At 45.3% G+C, this 19,558-nt stretch overlaps 1 protein-coding gene across 1 annotated transcript in view; it reads left to right on the forward strand.

Annotated features, from left to right (window-relative positions):
• Positions 1 to 1,849: 1,849 nt before the first annotated feature.
• TADA2A (transcriptional adaptor 2A) overlaps positions 1,850 to 19,558 on the forward strand; it is a 111,684-nt gene continuing 93,975 nt past the window's right edge. The window contains exon 1 of the mRNA XM_044288114.1: positions 1,850 to 2,129. Within this exon, the coding sequence (XP_044144049.1) occupies positions 2,105 to 2,129 (25 nt within the window). The 5' untranslated portion in view covers positions 1,850 to 2,104. The remainder of the gene's footprint in view (positions 2,130 to 19,558) is intronic.

Below are 19,558 nucleotides of genomic sequence, written 5' to 3' on the forward strand. Positions count from 1 at the left end.
AAAAATCATGTTTTAGTGTTTCCATAGTCTGAGAGCTATAATTTTTTGAGTTTTTGGGCAATTGGTAGGATATGATTTTTGCAGGATGAGATAACGGTTTGATTGGCACTATTTTGGGGTGCGTGCGACTTTTTGATTGCTTGCTATTACACTTTTTGTGATGTAAGGTGACAAAAAATGGTTTATTTAGCACAGTTTTTATTTTTTACGGTGTTCATCTGAGGGGTTAGGTCATGTGATATTTTTATAGAGCCGGTCGATACGGATGCGGCGATACCTAATATGTATACTTTTTTTTATTTATGCAAGTTTTACACAATAACATAATTTTTGAAACCAAAAAAAAATCATGTTTTAGCGTCTCTATATTCTGAAAGCTATAGTTTTTTTTTCAGTTTTGGGGCGATTATCTTAGGTTAGGTAGGGTCTCATTTTTTGCGGGATGAGATGATGGTTTGATTGGCACTATTTTGGGGTGCATATGACTTTTTGATCTCTTGCTATTACACTTTTTGTGATGTAAGGTGACAAAAAATGGTTTATATGCAGTCTTTATCTGAGGGGTTAGGTCATGTGATATTTTTATAGAGCCGGCTGATGCGGCGATACCTAATATGTATACTTTTGTAATGTAAATTTTACATAATAACAGCTTTTTTAAAACAAAAAAAGGATGTTTTAGTGTCTCCATATTCTGAGCCATAGTTTTTTAATTTTTTGGGCGATTGTTTCAGGTAGGGGCTAATTTTTTGCGGGATGAGGTGACGGTTAGATTGGTACTATTTTGGTGGGCAAACGCCTTTTTGATCGCTGGCTGTTGTACTTTTTGTGATGTAAGGTGACAAAAAAATGGTTTATTTAGCAGTTTTTATTTTTTATGGGGTTGATCTGAAGGGTTAGTTCATGTGATGTTCATAGAGCCGGTCGATACGGACGTGGCGATACCTAATATGTATACTCCCCCCCCCCCTATTTTTTTAAACTTTATTTGGGGAAAATTATGTTTTTGTTTATTTTTACTTGAAACTAAAAAAAATTTTGGGGCGGGGGGGGGAAACTTTATTTTTTCAACTTTTCTTCCCACTTTATTTTTTGTCCCACTTTGGGACTTTAACTTTTGGGGGTCTAATCCTTTACAATGCATTCCAATACTTCTGTATTGGAATGCATTGGCTGTATGAGTAATACTGTGTGTATTACTCATACAGCTTCCGGCCTGTGAGATCCAGGGGGCTGGATCTCACAGGCTCGTCGCCTGAAGGCAGCGCCATCGTGTCCCCCTACTGCATGTAAAAGCCGCAAACCGCAGGTCTGAATTTTGACCTGCGGTTTGCGGCGATCACCGACATGGGGGTCATGGGACTCCCCCTCGCATTTAGCCGAGGTGCCTGCACAATGATTTGAGCAGGCACCTTGTTCCGATCACCGCCCGCCGGATGTTCCTCTTTCTTCTTCTTTACAGGTACCAGTGAAAGCAGTGGTGGTGAACCATAAGTCCCAGCAGCTACAGCACAGAGGTCCACTCTGCATGCAGACGGATTCTTCCGGTTCCCTCTGCTGCTGGAGCCTTGTTCCAGCCAATTGTAGCGCTGGCAGGGGACGCCGAACACTGGAGTCTCCTGCCGGACCTCGGAGGAGACAGGTGACTAGTTCAGCACCGGTCACCTCCACATGACCCTTCCCCCGGCAGCGCCATGCTGCTTCCGGCGATGTGCTGGTCTTCACTGACCGGCCATCCGCAGTGATTGGAGCTGCAGGGGCGGAAATACGCGATGCTGCTCCCACCCGGCATGAATGCCTGCGCTGTGCGGGTCCTCTAAGGGTTAAATAGTACCAACGTATTCCAAAGCGATTATGAGTGCTTTCCTTTTTGACTGCCTGTATATATGTGGCGCTTGTATGTTTTTATGTCCGTGTAAATCTCTCTCGTCACCCTAAGCAGTCTGCTGCAAATTGCTGTCACAATGTAGGCTCCAGTTCGAGCCTCATGCGTTCGGCTATCCATTAGTCTTCTCTAGCTTTGCCGTGGCCACAGGGAGCTCTCCTGATTGGCTGTTATGTGTAAGGGGCGGGGCCAATATCTGAGGACCATCTTGTGCTCAACATGGACCGGCTAGCTCCTTTCAGAGGTTGGTAACGTTACGTACAGATCGGGCTTGCTATCGATTACCGTTCCCCAGGTTCTGGGGCCCTCAGACCAGCGAGCGGTAATATACGTATATAGGGTTCCACTAGTGTCACGTCCTGGCAGTAGTGCGAGTATGCTTCAGATTAGGTATGGAATATGGTGGTGAGCGTCCATTGTGTGAAGAACGCAAGACACCTGGCGCCACCTGCAGGGTAGGCGCAGCATCGCCTTCCCTGTAATTTATGTTTACTTTGGGAAACGTCAGACAGTAGCTGTTGCCTCTAGCAGCCGAGTAGAAGAGAGCTTTCTATTAGTCACTCTGAACCATGACTCCTTTTCTTTGCCTGAGTTTTAGAGCAACACGTGTCTTCATCAGGGGACACTGGAGTATGTTTATATTTTCAGCAGATATCAAGAACTCTGCTTGCTGTGATTCAGTGGGGGGAATCTAAATTGTCTGTTGCTAGTGGATAAATCTGTATCTGCAATGTGAAGACAAATAAATGTACATGATGCTCAGGGCCAGGTTGGGACTGATATCCAGCCCAGGCATTTTAAAGCAGACAGGTCCGCTAACTGTGTGGTGAGTGTGGAATGTGTTTGTGCAATCGACTCTACCCAAGTGCTAATGGCATACACTACATACCCATTACATCCAGTAACGTCTGCTCTAATGTAGATGTTCTCTCTTTGGGGCAGACTGCCATGATTGCATCTTTCAGCCACATCTCTGCAGAGTTTGCCGCACAGACATTTTAGGCTACTTCTATTCACACTGGCGTTTTGGCTTTCCGTTTGTGAGATCCGTTCAGGGTTCTCACAAGTGGTCCAAAACAGATCAGTTTTGCCCTAATGCATTCTGAATGGAAAAGGATCTGCTCAGAATGCATCAGTTTGCCTCCGATCAGTCACCATTCTGCTCTGGTGGAGGACACCAAAATGCTGCCCGCCTGACGAAGCGGAACCAAGCGGATCGGTCCTGGCACACAATGTAAGTCAATCCGTTTTCTCTGACACAATCTGGCAAATAGAAAACGGATCTGTCTCCCATTGACTTTGAATTGAGTTCATGACGGATCCGTCTTGGCTATGTTGCAGATAATACAAACTGATGCGTTCATGATGGATGCATGCGGTTGTATTAATGTAACAGATCGGTTTTTGCAGATCCATGACGGATCCGCCCAAAACGCTAGTGTGAAAGAAGCTTTAGGCTAGTTTCACATGGGCGTCATAGATTTGGGCCGGATAAGATGCGGGTGCATTGTGGTAAAATGTGCAATTTTTTTTCAGCGCGAGTGCAAAACATTTTAATGCGTTTTGCACGCGCATGAGAAAAGTTGGCATGTTTGGTACCCAGACACGAACTTCTTCACAGAAGTTCAGGTTTAAGTTATGTATGGTTATAAGTGAAAATAATAGCATTCTTAATACAGAATGCTTAGTAAAATGGGGATGGAGGGGTTAACAAAATAAATAATAATTTAACTCTTCTTAATCCACTTGTTCACGCAGCCTGGCTTCTCTTCTTTCTTATGCTTTGAGGAAAAGGACCTGTGGTTACATCACTGCGCTCATCACATGGTCCGTCACATGATCCATCACCATGGTGATGGATCATGTGAGGAGCACAGTGACGTCACCACAGGTCCTTTTCCTCCTGCACAGCAAAGAAAAAGACAGAAGAGAAGTCGGGCTGCGCGAACAAGTGGATGAGGTGAGTACATTTTTTATTTTATTTTTTTAACCCCTTCAACCCTATTTTACTAAGCATTCTTTATTTAGAATGCTATTATTTTCCCTTATAACCACGTTATAAGGGAAAATAATAATGATCAGGTCCCCACCCCGATCATCTCCTAGCAACCGTGCGTGAAAATCGCACTGCATCGGCACTTGCTTGCGGATGCTTGCGATTTTCACGCAGCCCCAGTCACTTCTATGGGGCCTGCGTTGCATGAAAAAGGCATACAATAGAGCATGCTGCAATTTTCATGCAGCGCACAAGTGATACGCGGAAATCACCGCTCATGTGCACCGGCCCATAGAAATAAATGGGTCCGGATTCAGTGCGGGTGCAATGCATTCACCTCATGCATTGCACCCGCACAGAAATCTCGGCCGCGTGAAAGAGGCCTTAGATTCCTCACTTTTTCCATCCTTCTCCTTTTGTTGCACCCACCCCACATACTCTGCCTGCTGTGCTTCCTAATGTCCTCAAATACCACACTGAAGAAATAACAGTACCATAGAGATAGTCATAGAGATAGTCCCCATAGTAATATAAAAGGTCCACCATTTATAATTCTCTTTGAGTGCCCTCATTACGAATAGTGGACTCGTTCACATGACCATATGGCTTTTTCAGTGTTTTGCGGGCCATTTTTAAAGGGTTTCTGTCATCAAAAAAATAGTTATGTATCTGGCTGACATTAGCAATGTGCTAATGTCAGCAGAACATAACTGTATGACTTATATCTCCCTGCCTGCTGCCGTTCACGCTAAATAATGACTTTTATAATATGCAAATGAGCCTCTAGGTACTAGTGGGGTGTTGCTGCAGCACCTAGAGGCTCCGTCTTCTCACCCTTTGGCACACCCTTGTAAAGGTGATTGACGTCCTAGTTCTACCCTGTGCCTGTAAAATCCCACGCCGTCCCGTTTAGTATTTAGCGCAGGCGCAGTGAGTGAAGACGGCAGCAGGAGAGCGTCCTTTACTGCCTGCGCCGAATACTAAACAAGACAGCGCATGCGCGGGATTTAGGGGGCACTGAGGAGAACTAGGACGTCAATCAACTGGACATAGGCGTGTCAAGGGTGAGAGGACGGAGCCTCTAGGTGCTGCAGCAACGCCCCAGTAGCACCTAGAGGCTCATTAGCATATTATAAACGTCTTTATTTAGAGTGAACGGCGGCAGGCAGGGAGATATAAAGCATACTGTTATGTTCTGCTGACGTTAGCGCATCGCTAATGTCAGCCAGATATATAACGATTTTTCTGATGACGGAAACCCTTTAACCCCTCAGGGCTTATTTTCACCTTAAAGGGGTTCTGCACTTTGTTTTAACTGATGATCCATCCTCTGGATAGATCATCGGCTTCTGATCGGCGGAGGTCCGACACCCAGGACCCCCGCCGATCAGCTGTTTGAGAAGGCAGCAGCGCCGCGGCCTTCTCACTGCTTACCGCCGGGCCGCCGGCCCACTGACGTCACGATTAGTATCAACTAGCGTGGGCGGGGCTAAGCTCTATTCAAGTGAACAGACCTTAGCCACGCCCACGCTAGTTGATACTAGTCGTGACGTCAGTGGGCCAGCGGTAAACATTGAGAAGTCCGCTGCGCTGCTGGAGCGCCGCTGCCTTCTCAAACAGCTGATTGGCGGGGTTCCTGGGTGTCGGACCCCCGCCGATCAGAAACTGATGATCTATCCAGAAGATAGATCATCAGTTAAATGAAAGTGCAGAAACCCTTTAAGGACCAGGCCATTTTTTGCAAATCTGATCAGTGTCACTTTATGTGTAAAAAAAAAAAACCTTTTAAAACGCTTTGACTTATCCAGGCCATTCACATATTGTACTTCATGACACTGGTAAAATGGAGCAAATTTCAATTTCTCTACCTTTATAATGGATAGTAATACCTACAAAAATAGTTATTATTATTTTCCCGACACCTCCCCAACGGCACTCAACTGGAGGGTGTCCCCGCCCCCCAGACAGGAAACAACGCGGAAGCTCAAGTTTAAAAGGCCTCCTCTCCTTACCTAGGTCAGTGTTGTTTCCTGTCCCCGGGTCACTCGGAAGCTCCTCCTGTTGGTCTCTTCCCCAGATTCTGGGAGGGCCGTGCACAGGATAGGGGATTTCGGGGACGCGGTGCCTCCCTTCTCTATCCTCCGGCGTAAGTCCTTCATTGCAAGGCTGCCCCGAGCTCCAGTCGCTTGCTCCCTGTAGCCGGAGCAAGGAATATTTTTAACAGGCGGAGACTACCTGTGTCAGAGCGGGGAGAGTCTCCTATTGGCTGAAGAGCGGTGCTTGCATAATGACGTCTTCATGGACGTGCGCCGTGATGTCACACTATATGCCGGCATTTGAAAAGAGCCGGGAACGCTGATGTCTGCCCTGCAGTGTACCTGACTCTGGTTATGTCGGCTCCTATTGATTTGGACGCTGCCCGCAAGCCAATGGATCCAGCCTCAGTTGCCCTTAGCCCGGTAAGCCTCTTCTCTGTATCTAGGTTATATCATCTTTTTTTTTTTCACCCTGGGTGCCTGGTGCTGAGGGAATCTCTCATATTAAACTTAGTTCCATTTAATCCTTTTTTATGATTACTCTTAGGGCAGAGAAACCTCCATTGCCAAGGCACCAGGGGCTGCAGCAAGCCGGAAAAAAAAAATCTATTTGCCGGAAATTTTTTTCCCCTAAGGGCAAGAAATCTTTATGTACAAAATGTACGGAAAAAATTGTGTCAGAAGACTCCCCCTCTATTTTGGATTCTCTGCGCAATATAATTAAAGAAGTGAATGCAGCATGGAATCCAAGCTGCCGCTTTTGTCTCCCCAGGCCTCTACTTCCCATAGATCTCTGGGCTCTCTGTCATATGGGTTGGAGTTAGATGAAGGAGAAATTACCTCCAGTAATGATTCTGACTCCTCAGAAGATGAGTCGGATAGACCATTATTTCTCCCAGAAGACACCCAAGGTCTCTTGAAAACTATAAGAGCCACTATGAACCTGGAAGATACCAAGGAAAGTGTATCCTTAGAAGACCAGATGTTCCAGGGTCTGGGGGAGAGGAAAAGGTGGGTGTTTCTGATTCACAATAATATAAAATCGCTCGTATCCAGAGAGTGGAAGGATCCGGAAAAAGAGTGCGCCTATTTCAGGTTCTTTCAAAAGAAAATACCCGTTTGCAGAATCCGATTCCGGCCTTTGGGACAAGACCCCATAGATTGATACTCCAGTTGCTCGGATTTCAAAAAAGTCCTCACTCCCGTTTGAAGACATGGGCGAGACTCCCGTTGAAGACATGCGAGAGCCTGTTGAAAAGAGCCTGGGAGACAAACACAGCCATGTTCAGGCCTAGTATTTCATCTACCTGCACCGCAAGATCATTATCTGTGTGGTTATTTCAGCTAGAAGGTCATTTGGCAGCAGGTACTCCCAGAGAAGAGATCCTGGCATCCCTATTGGTACTTAAATAAGCTTCAAATTTTTGGGCGGATGCCTCAGCAGACTTGGTGAAGCTTTCTGCAAGATCCGCAGCTATATCAAATGCCACCCGCAGATCTGTGTTGCTTCGATCCTGTCCAGGAGATACAGGTTCAAAGAATCGCCTTTGCTCGATCCCTTGCGAAGGGGATAGACTTTTTGGCTCAGTCTTGGACGACATATTAGAAAAAGTGTCCAATAAGAAAAAAGGTTTCCCATCAGAGCCAAAATATTTTCACCAAAGATCTTTCGTCCCCAAAACAAGTCCAGAGGAGACCAGAAAAGGAAAGAATCCTCAGGAAGATGGCAGGCTTCAAAAGGCAGAGGCAAAGGTTTCCTTTTCAATCCAGATAAGTCATCAAAATCCTCCCAATGACACCAGAGGTCAGGTGGGGGCAAGACTAAAAATTTTTGCTCCAAGCTGGAAGGAAATGGGAACTTTTCCTTGGATACTGGCCGCCATTCAAGAAGGATTCAAGCTAAAATTCGATTCCTACCCACCACATAATTTTGTTATAAACAAGCCATTACCCAGAAAGGAAGAACAACCGTGTCTAGAATCCGAAATAATGAGCCTGATCTAAAAAGAAGTCTTGCTTCCTGTTCCGGAGCACCAACATCAACAGGGATTTTATTCCCCAGTATTCCTGGTCCAGAGACCTGGAGGCTCCTTTAGACTAATCATAAATCTAAAAGAACTAAACAGATCCTTGACCTACAAGAGGTTCACAAAGGAAACCATCAGATTGACAGAAAATCTTCTGCCTCAGTTTTGTTACATGGTTACCATGGACTTGCAAGATGCCTGCTATCATGTGACAATATCAAAAGACCATCATAAATTCCTCAGAATTGCAGTTTTTGTAAAAGGCCACCTCAGCCACTTACAATTTCAGGCTCTCCCCTTCGGCCCCAAGAATTTTCACCATAATTATCGCAGAAGTAACAGCTCATTTACATCTACAAGGTATCCTTATTGTCCCATACCCAGACGATTTTTTAATTGCAGCAGACTCGGAAGACCGTCTCATCTCTCATCTAAGCATTGTACAAACTACTTTCTCAGAACTAGGATGGGTAATAAATTTCAAAGAGTCCGATTTCGCTCCCTCTTGGCGATAGGTCTTTTTAGTCCTCCTCGACTCCCGCTCATTAATGTCCTTTCTCCCCAAGGACAAGTAGATTACTATTTATCAAAAAGTAAGTTGTTTCTGCAAGTTAAGAACCACGACCATTAGGAATGTCATGACCATATTAGGATCACTAACGGCAACAATTCCCGCAGTCAGATGGGCACAAAGCCACACCGGAATTCACAAGTGAAATACTCTCTGGCCTGGTGGAAGGTAAAGGAAAATCTACAATTAGGAGTCTTTTGGCGTTTGGAAGATCAACTCGTGGTTACTACAGACGCCAGCAGTCGAGGCTGGGGAGGTCACACCAAGGACTTAGATCAGTCCCAGATACCTTGAACCACTATGTCAGACGCCTCTTCAAATTAAAAGGAATCTCACGGCGGTTCACAAGGTCCTTCTAGCACTTCAAGCAAAAAGGCCTCTAGGTCACAAAAGGGTCCTCTCGGACAATACTACCACTGTGGCCTACCTAAACAGACGGTGGGTACCTGAAACAAAGCCCTGGCATCTGTTGCCAGAAGAATATTTCTTTGGGCAGAAGACCACCTGCTGTCTCTTACGGCGGTTCACCTGAAAGGGAGCAACAACTTAATAGCAGACAGACTCTGAAGGAAGTTGAGTGGTCTTTGAACACCGAGGTGTTTCATCAAATCACGGAAAAATGGGGCATGCCTATCATGGATCTATTTGCAAACAAAGCCAACCGAAAAGTGGAATGGTTTTGTTCCCTATTTCCTCAGGATCATCCAGATATCTTAGATGCTCTGTCTTGCCCTTGGCCTCAGGGGCTCTTGTATGCATTCCCCCCCCCCCCCATCCTGATTCCGAAGACCTTGATGAAGGTGGCCAAAGAGAAAGCGCAAATAATGATTTGCTTCTTACTGGCCCAGAAGGGCCTGGGTTCCGCTACTTCTAAGCCTGTCATCCGGAATATCTGGGACCCTTCCTGAGAATCCAGGTCTCTTACATCTCACCCCCAGAGGAAGGCATCCGTGGCTCTCCTGAGGTGTAAATCCCCGCATCTATGGGTATGTAGACATGCTATATTGTTGTGGACTTTGAGGGATGTGCTCATTGGCTCTAGGTGCTCAGCTATACCTACTTGGATTATCCACAGGTGGGTGTTCACTGTACACCTGAGACAGTTTTGCATGTATTTGGAGGTTTAAGCTGTCACCATAGCTACAATTGTGGTATTTGACCATTTGATATAGTGCACTTGCACTTTAACCTTCGGTTGGCTGTTATATGGTCCCACAACTTGGAACAATCAGACATCCATATGTCGCGGTGTTATCTGCAACCACTTTTTTGATTTGATTTGTGTTTGTGTTTTGCCACTCCGTATTTTCACTTTTGCATTTTTATATCTGTGGTTGCAGTTAAACATACAGAAATCAGTGAGGTATTGTACTTTTTTCTACCGCTTTTTGTACATTGCATATGCCAAACCCCCCCCCCCCATGTCTCATTTGTGTTAACATGCCTCCTCAGATGTAGCCATTTTTTATCTGTTGTCTCATGTCTCGTTTTTATGTGTCATTAATTGAATAAAGGATTCATTTTTGATGATATACCCGTTTATTCTTGTTGGTTGGTGTATTCATGTACACGGACTGGGTTTTTACTTACTCTTTCCGGGTTTATTTAACATAGTATATTTAATTACTGTTTATGTGTGTGTCCGTTTTGTGTAACCTACTTGTAATAATCTCTTACATCAAGGCCCGGTACCTCATCCTGAGGTCTCTCGTCTGAGATTGACGGCCTGGAAATTTAGGGGCTAAGTTTGAAGAAGAAAGGGCTCCAGAATGTACCTCAGGGCTTGGAAGGCTTTTCTGCTGTTTTGTTGGAGATGATGTTCACCAGGAACCTTTAGAGACCATCCCCAAAATCCTAGATTTTCTACAGACTGGCCTGGAAAAAGGTCTCAAGCCCTCCACCCGTAAAGTCCAGATTACAGCTCTAGGGGTCTTCTTAGATACTAAACTATCAGAACACCCCTTAATCAAACGTTTTATTAAAGGGGCTATCAGATACTCCCCTACCATCCGTACTTCTGTCCCGCCATGGGACTTAAATTTAGTCCTCTCGGTCCTGATGAATACTCCTTTTGAGCCCATTGAGAAAATCTCACTGAAACTCCTAACTCTAAAGACCACCTTCCTTCTCGCCATCACTACAGCCAGAAGAATTGGTGAAATCCAGGCTTTCTCCCGCCGTTCTCTTTATCTCCAGATTTTTGATGATCACATCATACTGAAGCACTGCCTGTCATTTCTCCCGAAAGGGGTATCTAGTTTCCAATGTAACCTAGAAATTGCCTTACCATCGTTTTTGCCCCAATCCTTCATCACATCAAGAGGAAGAGTTTCATAACTTGGATGTAAGGCGGTGCGTGCTGGCCTATCTAAAATATTATTCAGGATTTGAGACCATCTTTGTCCAGTTCCAGGGGCCTAATAAGGGTAAAGCAACCAGTAGAGCTTCAATCGCCAGATGGATCAGAGACACTATCACTTTGTTATAGTCAACGGACTCAACATCCCCCAGCAGGCCTTAAAGCCCACTCGACAAGAGCCGTGTCAGCCTCCTGGGCCGAATCTGCCTCCGTCTTTATTGAACAGCTCTGTAGAGCAGCAACATGGGCAAATCCGATGACCTTTTTCAAACATTATAGATTGGACGTGGTCCATAACCAGGTTCTCTCTTTTGGACGCAGATTACTTTCTGCAGTAGTCCCCCTCACCCCCTAGTTTATTTCTCTGTAAATCCTCCTGTTGAGTGCCTTTGGGGAGGCTCCGGGAAAAGGGTTAATTACTCTTACCGGTAATTGGATTTTCCAATAGCCTCCCTAACGGCACTGGGATTTCCCTCCCTTATACAAAACATTCTCTGAAGTTTCAGTCAGTTTTTTTTTCGTATATGAATTAATATATACATTTTTTTGAATGGCATCGTTACCGTGTACTTTGTTATTTACTGACCTAAGTAAGGAGAGGAGGCCTTTTAAACTTCAGCTTCCGTTTTGTTTCCTATCCGGGGGGCGGGGACACCCTCCTGTTGAGTGCCGTTGGGGAGGCTATTAGAAAATCCAATTACCGGTAAGAGTTATTAACCTTTTTACATTCCCCATATGTGTACTTCATGTCTGGATCATTTTGGGAATGACATTTTATAGGGCCAGTTCAGGTCTGAAGTCACTTTGTGAGGCTTACATAATAGAATTCGCCCAAAAATGACCCCTTTCGACAAACTACACCCTCAAGGTATTCAAAACTGATTTTTACAAACGTCGTTAACCCTTTAGGTGTTCCACAAGCGTTATTGGCAAATGGAGATGAAATTTAAGAATTAAAAATTTTGGGCTAACTTTCCATTTCAATCTATTTTTTTTCTAGTAACAAAGCAAGGGTTAACAGCGACACAAACCTCTATTCGTTGCCCCTATTCTGTAGTTTGCAGAAACACCCCATATGTGGCTGTAAACTACTGTACGGGCACACGGCAGGGCGTAGAGGGAAAGGTGCAACGTGTGGTTTTTGAAAGGCAGATTGTGCTGCACTGGTTTATTTACACCATGTTCTATTTGAAGCCCCCCCTAATGCACCACAAGAGTAGAAACTCCATAAAAGTGACCCCATTTTGGAAACTACGGGATAAGGTGGCAGTTTTGTTGGGCCTATTTTTAGGGTACATATGATTTTTAGTTGCTCTATATTACATTTCTGTGAGGCAAGGTTACCAAAAATAGAAACTCTGACATTTCATCTCAATCAACTGTTGAGGAACACCTAAAGGGTTAATAAAGTTTGTAAAATCAGTTTTGACTACCTTGAGGGGTATAGTTTCTTAGATGGGGTTAATTTTATGGAGTTTCTACTCTAGGGGTGCATCAGGGGTTCTTCAAATAGGGCATGGTGCAAAAAAAAAAAGGCCATCAATATCTGCCTTCCAGAAACGTCACGCGTTCCTTTCCTTCTGCACCCTGCCGTTTGGTCATACAGCAGTTTACAACCACATATGGGGTGTTTCTGTAAGCTGCAGAATCAGGGTAATAAATATTTAAGTTTTGTTTGATTGTTAATCCTTGCTTTGTTACTGGAAAAAACTGATTAAAATGAAAAATTTGCTGAACAATAGCTGTTTTGGCACAGTTTCAATTTTATTTTTTTGACAATGTTCATCTGAGGCGGTTAGGTCATGAGGTATTTTTATAGAGCAGATTCTTACGGCGATACCTAATATGTCTACTTTTTTATTTTAGTTTTGCAAAATAATATTTTTGAAAGGTTTTTGGTTTTGTTTTAGTGTCTCAAGTCTGAGAACCATATTATTATAATTTGATTGTCAGTGGTTAAATGGAATTAAAATTAGGGAAGGGGATTTTAAATTTAGTACTCCATGGAAGTGTGGTACTTCCTGAAGAAACCAATAATGCAGAGGCCCGGATGATCGGGGCACTTGTCACACTGAGTGGTGGTGTCCTTCCGTATCCCCCTCCTGTGACACACTCTTCACCTTTTTTGGGTCCGTCCCTTCTTTCCAGTGTGGGGGGCCACACCTGGAAAGGGTTGGCCAATGACGATCCGGGCGCCTCCAGTTCCCAAGGTACTCCGGCCTGCTCTTTCCCGGTCAGAAAAGATCAGGGTCTTGAGGACTGCCTCATAGAACTGCAGGAAGTTCCCTGTGTTGCCAGCTCTCCGGGACAGCACAAAAGAGTTGTACAAGGCAACCTGTACCAAGTAGACCGCAACTTTTTTGTACCATGCTGAGGTTTTGCGCATGGCATTATATGGCTTGAGGATGATATAATCGGGCTTGATGACCGTTGCCGCGGTACCTCGCACAGGGACAGGGGTGATGCCGTTACCGTGAATTGTGGACAGTAGAAGCACATCCCTCTTGTCCTTATATCTGACCAGCAACCGGTTTCCAATAGCAAGGGCACGGGTCTCACCCCTGGGGATAGGTACCTGGAGGGGATGGGTTGGGAGGCCACGTTGATTTTTCCACATGGTCCCACAAGCGGACGTGGATCTGGCGGCGAGGCACTGGAACAATACTAGTGTTAAAGTTATCCACGTACAGGTGGTAACCCTTATCTAGCAGTGGGTGCATAAGGTCCCACACAAGTTTCCCGCTAACACCCAGAGTGGGGGGGGGGGGACATTCTGGGGGTTCAATACGGGAATCTCGCCCAAAACACACAAAACTTGTAAGTGTATCCTGAGGTACTCTCACCAAGTTTGTACAGCTTCACGCCATACCTTGCCCGCTTAGAGGGAACATACTGGCGGAAAATGAATCTCCCCCTTGAAAGCAATGAGAGACTCATCAACCGCGACCTCCCTTCCAGGTACTTAGGCCTCCAAAAATTTGGCCCCAAAGTGATCAATGACCGGCCTGATTTTGTACAGGCGGTCATAGGCAGGATCACCTTTATCTGCATAAAGCAGGCATTTCCGGATGGCCTCATACTGGGAGCGTGTCATGGCCGTACTGTAAAGTGGGGTCTGATAGAGGACGTCCCTACTCCAGTAATGCCTGACACTGTTTTTTTTTTGACTAGGTCCATGTGCAGCACGAGGCCCCAAACCGTCCTCATCTCGGCTGCACTGATCAGAGTCCAGCCACCGGCCCTAGCCAAAAAGGAGCCCGGGTGTTGAGCAATGAACTGTTGGGCGTACAGGTTCGTTCGCTCCACCATCAGGTTTACAAAGTGGTCATTGAAAAAAAGACTAAAATAGTAATATTCAGTGAAGCCCACTGTGGGAATCTGGATTCCTGGTTGGCCAACAAAATCGGGAATCGCAGGCTCAAAATGCTCTGGGGTATACCATGCAAGTTCACCGGTAGGCGGCTCCGGTGGACTTAACTGGTGGGCCGGAAAACTAGTACGACCCCCAGAGCTACTCGTACTAGTGTGGGCCACAGGGTCCCTAGCATGGTGGTCCCCTTGCTCCGCCTGGCGGCGTCTCCGCCGCCTTGGGGGCTTATCATCGCTAGATGATAAGGAGGACACGATGACAAAAGGAAAGTGGGGTCGTCCTCACTGGGGCTCTCAGACTCTGAGGCAAGCTGGGCGTATGCCTCCTCGGCCGAGAACATCCGGCCGGTCATAGGGGTGTGTGTGTGCGTGTGCGTGTGTGTGGGGGCACGGGTGTTGGGTGTTCACGTACTTACCCTAAACCTAACTAAATATAAATAAAAAAGATCCAAAAATTTGAAAAATTAAAATTATAACTCGCTGATCAGCCGTCCGTAGCTGATCAGCGGTGGGGTGTGAGATGCGCTAACAGTGCCCGGACACTAAGAGTGACGACCACAGTCAGCGTACGCAGAAAAAAAAAACAGCGCCCAATGACGACTGCAGAGGGGTAAGCTGCAGCACCTCTGGGGCGGTCTAGGGTCACACAGCTGTACTGTGGACCCCAGACACCTGATTTAGGGTGATGCAACTAAAAACATTTTAGTGGGGGGGGGGGGGGGAACTTGCCCTGAATATCCCTGCCTAACCTAACCTTTCCCTTAATAACTTTTAGTGCCAGATGGCACTGTGGAGGGTCAGAAGGGGGTGCTGGGTCAGGAGATCGATGCAGTGCTCCTCTCTTCTTGGCTCGTGGACACAGAAAGGAGGAGGAGAGGAGCGCTGCAATAATTTTAACTGCCCGTCTTCCCCTGCAGCCAATCGGAGCTGATCCTGAGAAGTTATGTCACCATCACCTCTCAGGATCGCAGGATGGTGATTGGTGGTGAATTGACCTGTGGTTTGCTGTGATCGCCGACACGGGGGGGTCACAGGACACCTCCCCCCGGTACGTCATGTGTCCCCAAGAGGTTAACGGATCAGTTTTTTCATATTTTCTGTTTCAGTAGTGTTTCCGGTTCCGTTCCGTTTTTCCGTATGGCATATACAGTATTCAGTAATTACATAGAAAAAATTGGGCTGGGAATAAGATTTTCAATAGATGGTTCCGCAAAAACTGAATGGATACGGAATCGACTTGAATGGAGCCACGGAACGTGATTTGCGGGCAATAATAGGACATGTTCTATCTTTGAATGGAAAAACGGAAGTGAATGGTACCGTATACAGAACAAAAAAAACGGCCCATATACGGAGCGCAAAAAAAAAGTTTGTGTCAACGAGCCCTTTCAGTGATAATGATCCATGGGAGTCCCCTTGTTAGTAGTAGTGCACTCCATACTGTGCCCAAAAATAATAATGCCCCCACAGATCTCCCCAGTAATGATAAAGCTCCCCACAGTGTCCCAGTAGTAATAAGGCCCCCTAAAGTTTCCCCTGTAGTAATAAGGCCCCCTAAAGTGTCCCCAACAGTAAAAAGGCTCCTTAGTGCCCTCATTAGTGCTAAAGCTCCCCAAAATGACCCCGTCAGTAATGAGGCCCCCATGCTGTGTGAAACCTACCGCCCACGTTTATACTTGTTTAACAGTAGGGAAGTGGTTAACCCCTTCAAGACTGGGCGATTTTAAATATTATTATTATTATTTTTTTTCCCTCAGCCTTCCCAAAGCCATAACTTTTGTTTTTCCGTTCACATAGCCTTATGAGGGCTTGTTTTTTGTCGGACAAGTTGTACTTTGTAATGGCGCTATTTATAGGCCTCTTTCACACGGGCGTTGCGGGAAAACGTGCGGGTGCGTTGCGGGAACACGCACAATTTTTCCACGCAAGTGCAAAACATTGTAATGCGTTTTGCACTCGCGTGAGAAAAATCGCGCATGTTTGGTACCCGAACTTCTTCACAGAAGTTCGGGCTTGGGATCGGTGTTCTGTAGATGGTTATAAAGGAAAATAATAGCATTCTCAATACAGGATGCATAGTAAAATAGAGCTGGAGGGGTTAAAAAAAATAATAATACATTTAACTCGCCTTAGTCCACTTGATCGCGAAGCCGGCATCTCCTTCTGTCTTCATCTTAGCTGTGTGGAGGAACAGGACCTGTGGTGACTTCACTCCGGTCATCATGATCCATCTCATGATCTTTTACCATGGTGATGGATCATGTGATGACCGGGGTGACATCACCACAGGTCCTGTTTCTCCACACAGCTAAGATGAAGACAGAAGGAGATGCCGGCTTCGCGATCAAGTGGACTAAGGTGAGTTAAATTATTTTTTATTTTTTTCTTAACCCCTCCAGCGCTATTTTACTATGCATTCTCTATTCAGAATGCTATTACTTTCCCTTCTAACCATGTTATAAAGGAAAATAATAATGATTGGGTCTCCATCCCGATTGTCTTCTAGCAACCGTGCGTGAAAATCGCACCGCATCCGCACTTGCTTGCGGATGCTTGCAATTTTCATGCAACCCCATTCATTTCTATGGGGCCTGCGTTATGTGAAAAACGCACAAAATAGAATATGCTGCGATTTTCACGCAACACATAAGTGATGCGTGAAAATCACTGCTAATGTGAACAGCCCCATAGAAATGAATGGGTTGGGATTAGGGCTGCAGCTAACGATTATTTGAATAATCGATTAGTTGCCGATTAATTTCTACGATTAATCGGGAAAAACGACAAAATTACAAAACAGAGAGGTTTATATGATCTTACTTGAAAAATTATGTTCAAAGGCCATATTAAAACAAATTGTGGACGACACTATTATGGGGGATCTGTGGACGACACTATTATGGGGGATCTGTGGACGACACTATTATGGGGGATCTGTGGACGACACTATTATGGGGGATCTGTGGACGACACTATTATGGGGGATCTGTGGACGACACTATTATGGGGGATCTGTGGACGACACTATTATGGGGGATCTGTGGACGACACTATTATGGGGGATCTGTGGACGACACTATTATGGGGGATCTGTGGACGACACTATTATGGGGGATCTGTGGACGACACTATTATGGGGGATCTGTGGACGACACTATTATGGGGGATCTGTGGACGACACTATTATGGGGGATCTGTGGACGACACTATTATGGGGGATCTGTGGACGACACTATTATGGGGGATCTGTGGACGGCGTAGTTATGGAGAGGGGGATATGTGCACTGTTATGGGCATAACAGTGCACAGATCCCTTTCCTCATAACAGTGCACAGACCCCCCTTCCCATAGCAGTGCCATACACAGACCCCCCTCCCCATAGCAGTGCCATAGACAGATCCTCCCCCCTCCCCATAGCAGTGCTATACACAGATCCCCCCTCCCCCTTCCCCCTAACAGCCCCGGCCCCGATGCTTGCATCTTTATTTTACCTTTTTACAATGACGCTCCCGCTCCTGTAACAGCCAGGCAGAGCGGACGGCGGCGTAACGTCACTCAATCACGTGACGCGCCTGCTCCGCCCACTTCATGAATGAAGGAGGCGGAGCAGGCGTGTCACGTGAGTGAGTGACGTTACGCCGCCGTCCGCTCTGCCTGGCTGTTACAGGAGCGGGAGCGTCATTGTAAAAAGGTAAAATAAAGATGCAGCGACCGCCCGCCCGCCCGCCCGAATAGCAACGAATCGGCGATTATTCGATAACTGGATTCGTCGACAACGAATCCAGTTATCGAATATAATCGATTACATCGATTAATCGTTGCAGCCCTAGTTGGGATTCAGTGCGGGTGCAATACTTGCCCGTGTGAAAGGGGCCTTACAGTTGCATCCAATCTCTTGGGTAGTAGGAAAAAAAAATCTGAATAAAATAGAATTATAAAGAAAAATACAATTCCGCCACAGTTGTATGTGATTTTACAGTGTTTCTTATGCGTTAAAACTGACCTGTTAATTTCATTCTCTGGGGCAGTATGATTACAACGATGCCACGTATGTTTAGTTTTTCTTGCGTTTTAATACTGACATATATTTTTTTGAACTTTAGAAAAAACACCTTTTTTTTTCTTTGCATCGCCATAGTTTGACTCCAGTAACTTTTTATTTTTATGTGTACAGAGCGGTTTGAGAGATCATTTTTTTGCAGGCTGGTCTGTACTTTTCATTGATACCATATTATGTGTATGACTTATTGATCACTTTTTATTGAGCAACCAAATGAGGGCAGTCGGCGATTTTTACTTAATTTCCATTTTGCCATTTGCTGTATGTTATAAATTGTTTTAATAGTATGTGCATTTTTACGCGTGACAATGCCCTTGATGTTTATTTTCTATAACAAGCAAGCTTTAGATTGCTTTTCTCATAGACTCTAATAATGCATTTGTGTCTGAGAAATACCCTATGGGGGTTATTTACTAATAGATATACGGTATACGCCAATTTTTGGAGTATATTTGTTGAAATGGGGATTTGCGGCTGAATCTGCGACTTCTCCATGCTCAGGTCTAAAAAACATGGGTCATGACATGGGTGGGAAAAAATTTCGGAAAACAGCTTTAATACTGTCACACATTTGAAGTCAATTTTCTATTTACAACAGTTAAAAGGATGTATCTAAACTTTTGCCTTACCCTATAGCCGCTTTCACACAAGCGAGTTGTACACTCCGGACTCGGAGCGTGAGTATAAGACAGCTCCCAGCCTGAACTCCTAGCACTCCCGGGGTCACATAGCATTATTTTGATTTATGATGCTATGAAACCCTTAGACCTCCTTCACACAGTATGGCTTTTTTAGTATTTTGCGGTCTGCAAAAAACAGATCCGCAAAAAATGCCGATGACATCCTTGTGCATTCCATTTTTTGCTGAACGGAACATCTGGTCCCTAATAGAACAGTACTATCCTTGTCTGTTATGCGGACAATAATAGGACATGTCCTATCTGTGAACGGAAATACGGAAACCAAAGGCATATTGAGTACCTTTCGTTCTTTTTGCGGATTGAAATGAATGGTTCCGTATACGGAACGCAAAAAACGGAATGTGTGCAGAAGGCCTTAGAGGTCTGCATTGTATTGGATAACTGTGACATATTGCTGTCAGTGTTATCCAATACATTCCATAACTGTAAGGGTTACATAACATCATTAATCAATATAATGCTATGTGACCCCGGCAGTAATGGGAGGTCAGGACGGGAGCTGTCTTATACTCGCACTCCGAGACCGGCGTGTGCAACTCGCTCGCGTGAAAGCG

This window comes from Bufo gargarizans, chromosome 3, assembly GCF_014858855.1.
Source record: "Bufo gargarizans isolate SCDJY-AF-19 chromosome 3, ASM1485885v1, whole genome shotgun sequence".
NCBI classification, from domain to species: domain Eukaryota; kingdom Metazoa; phylum Chordata; class Amphibia; order Anura; family Bufonidae; genus Bufo; species Bufo gargarizans.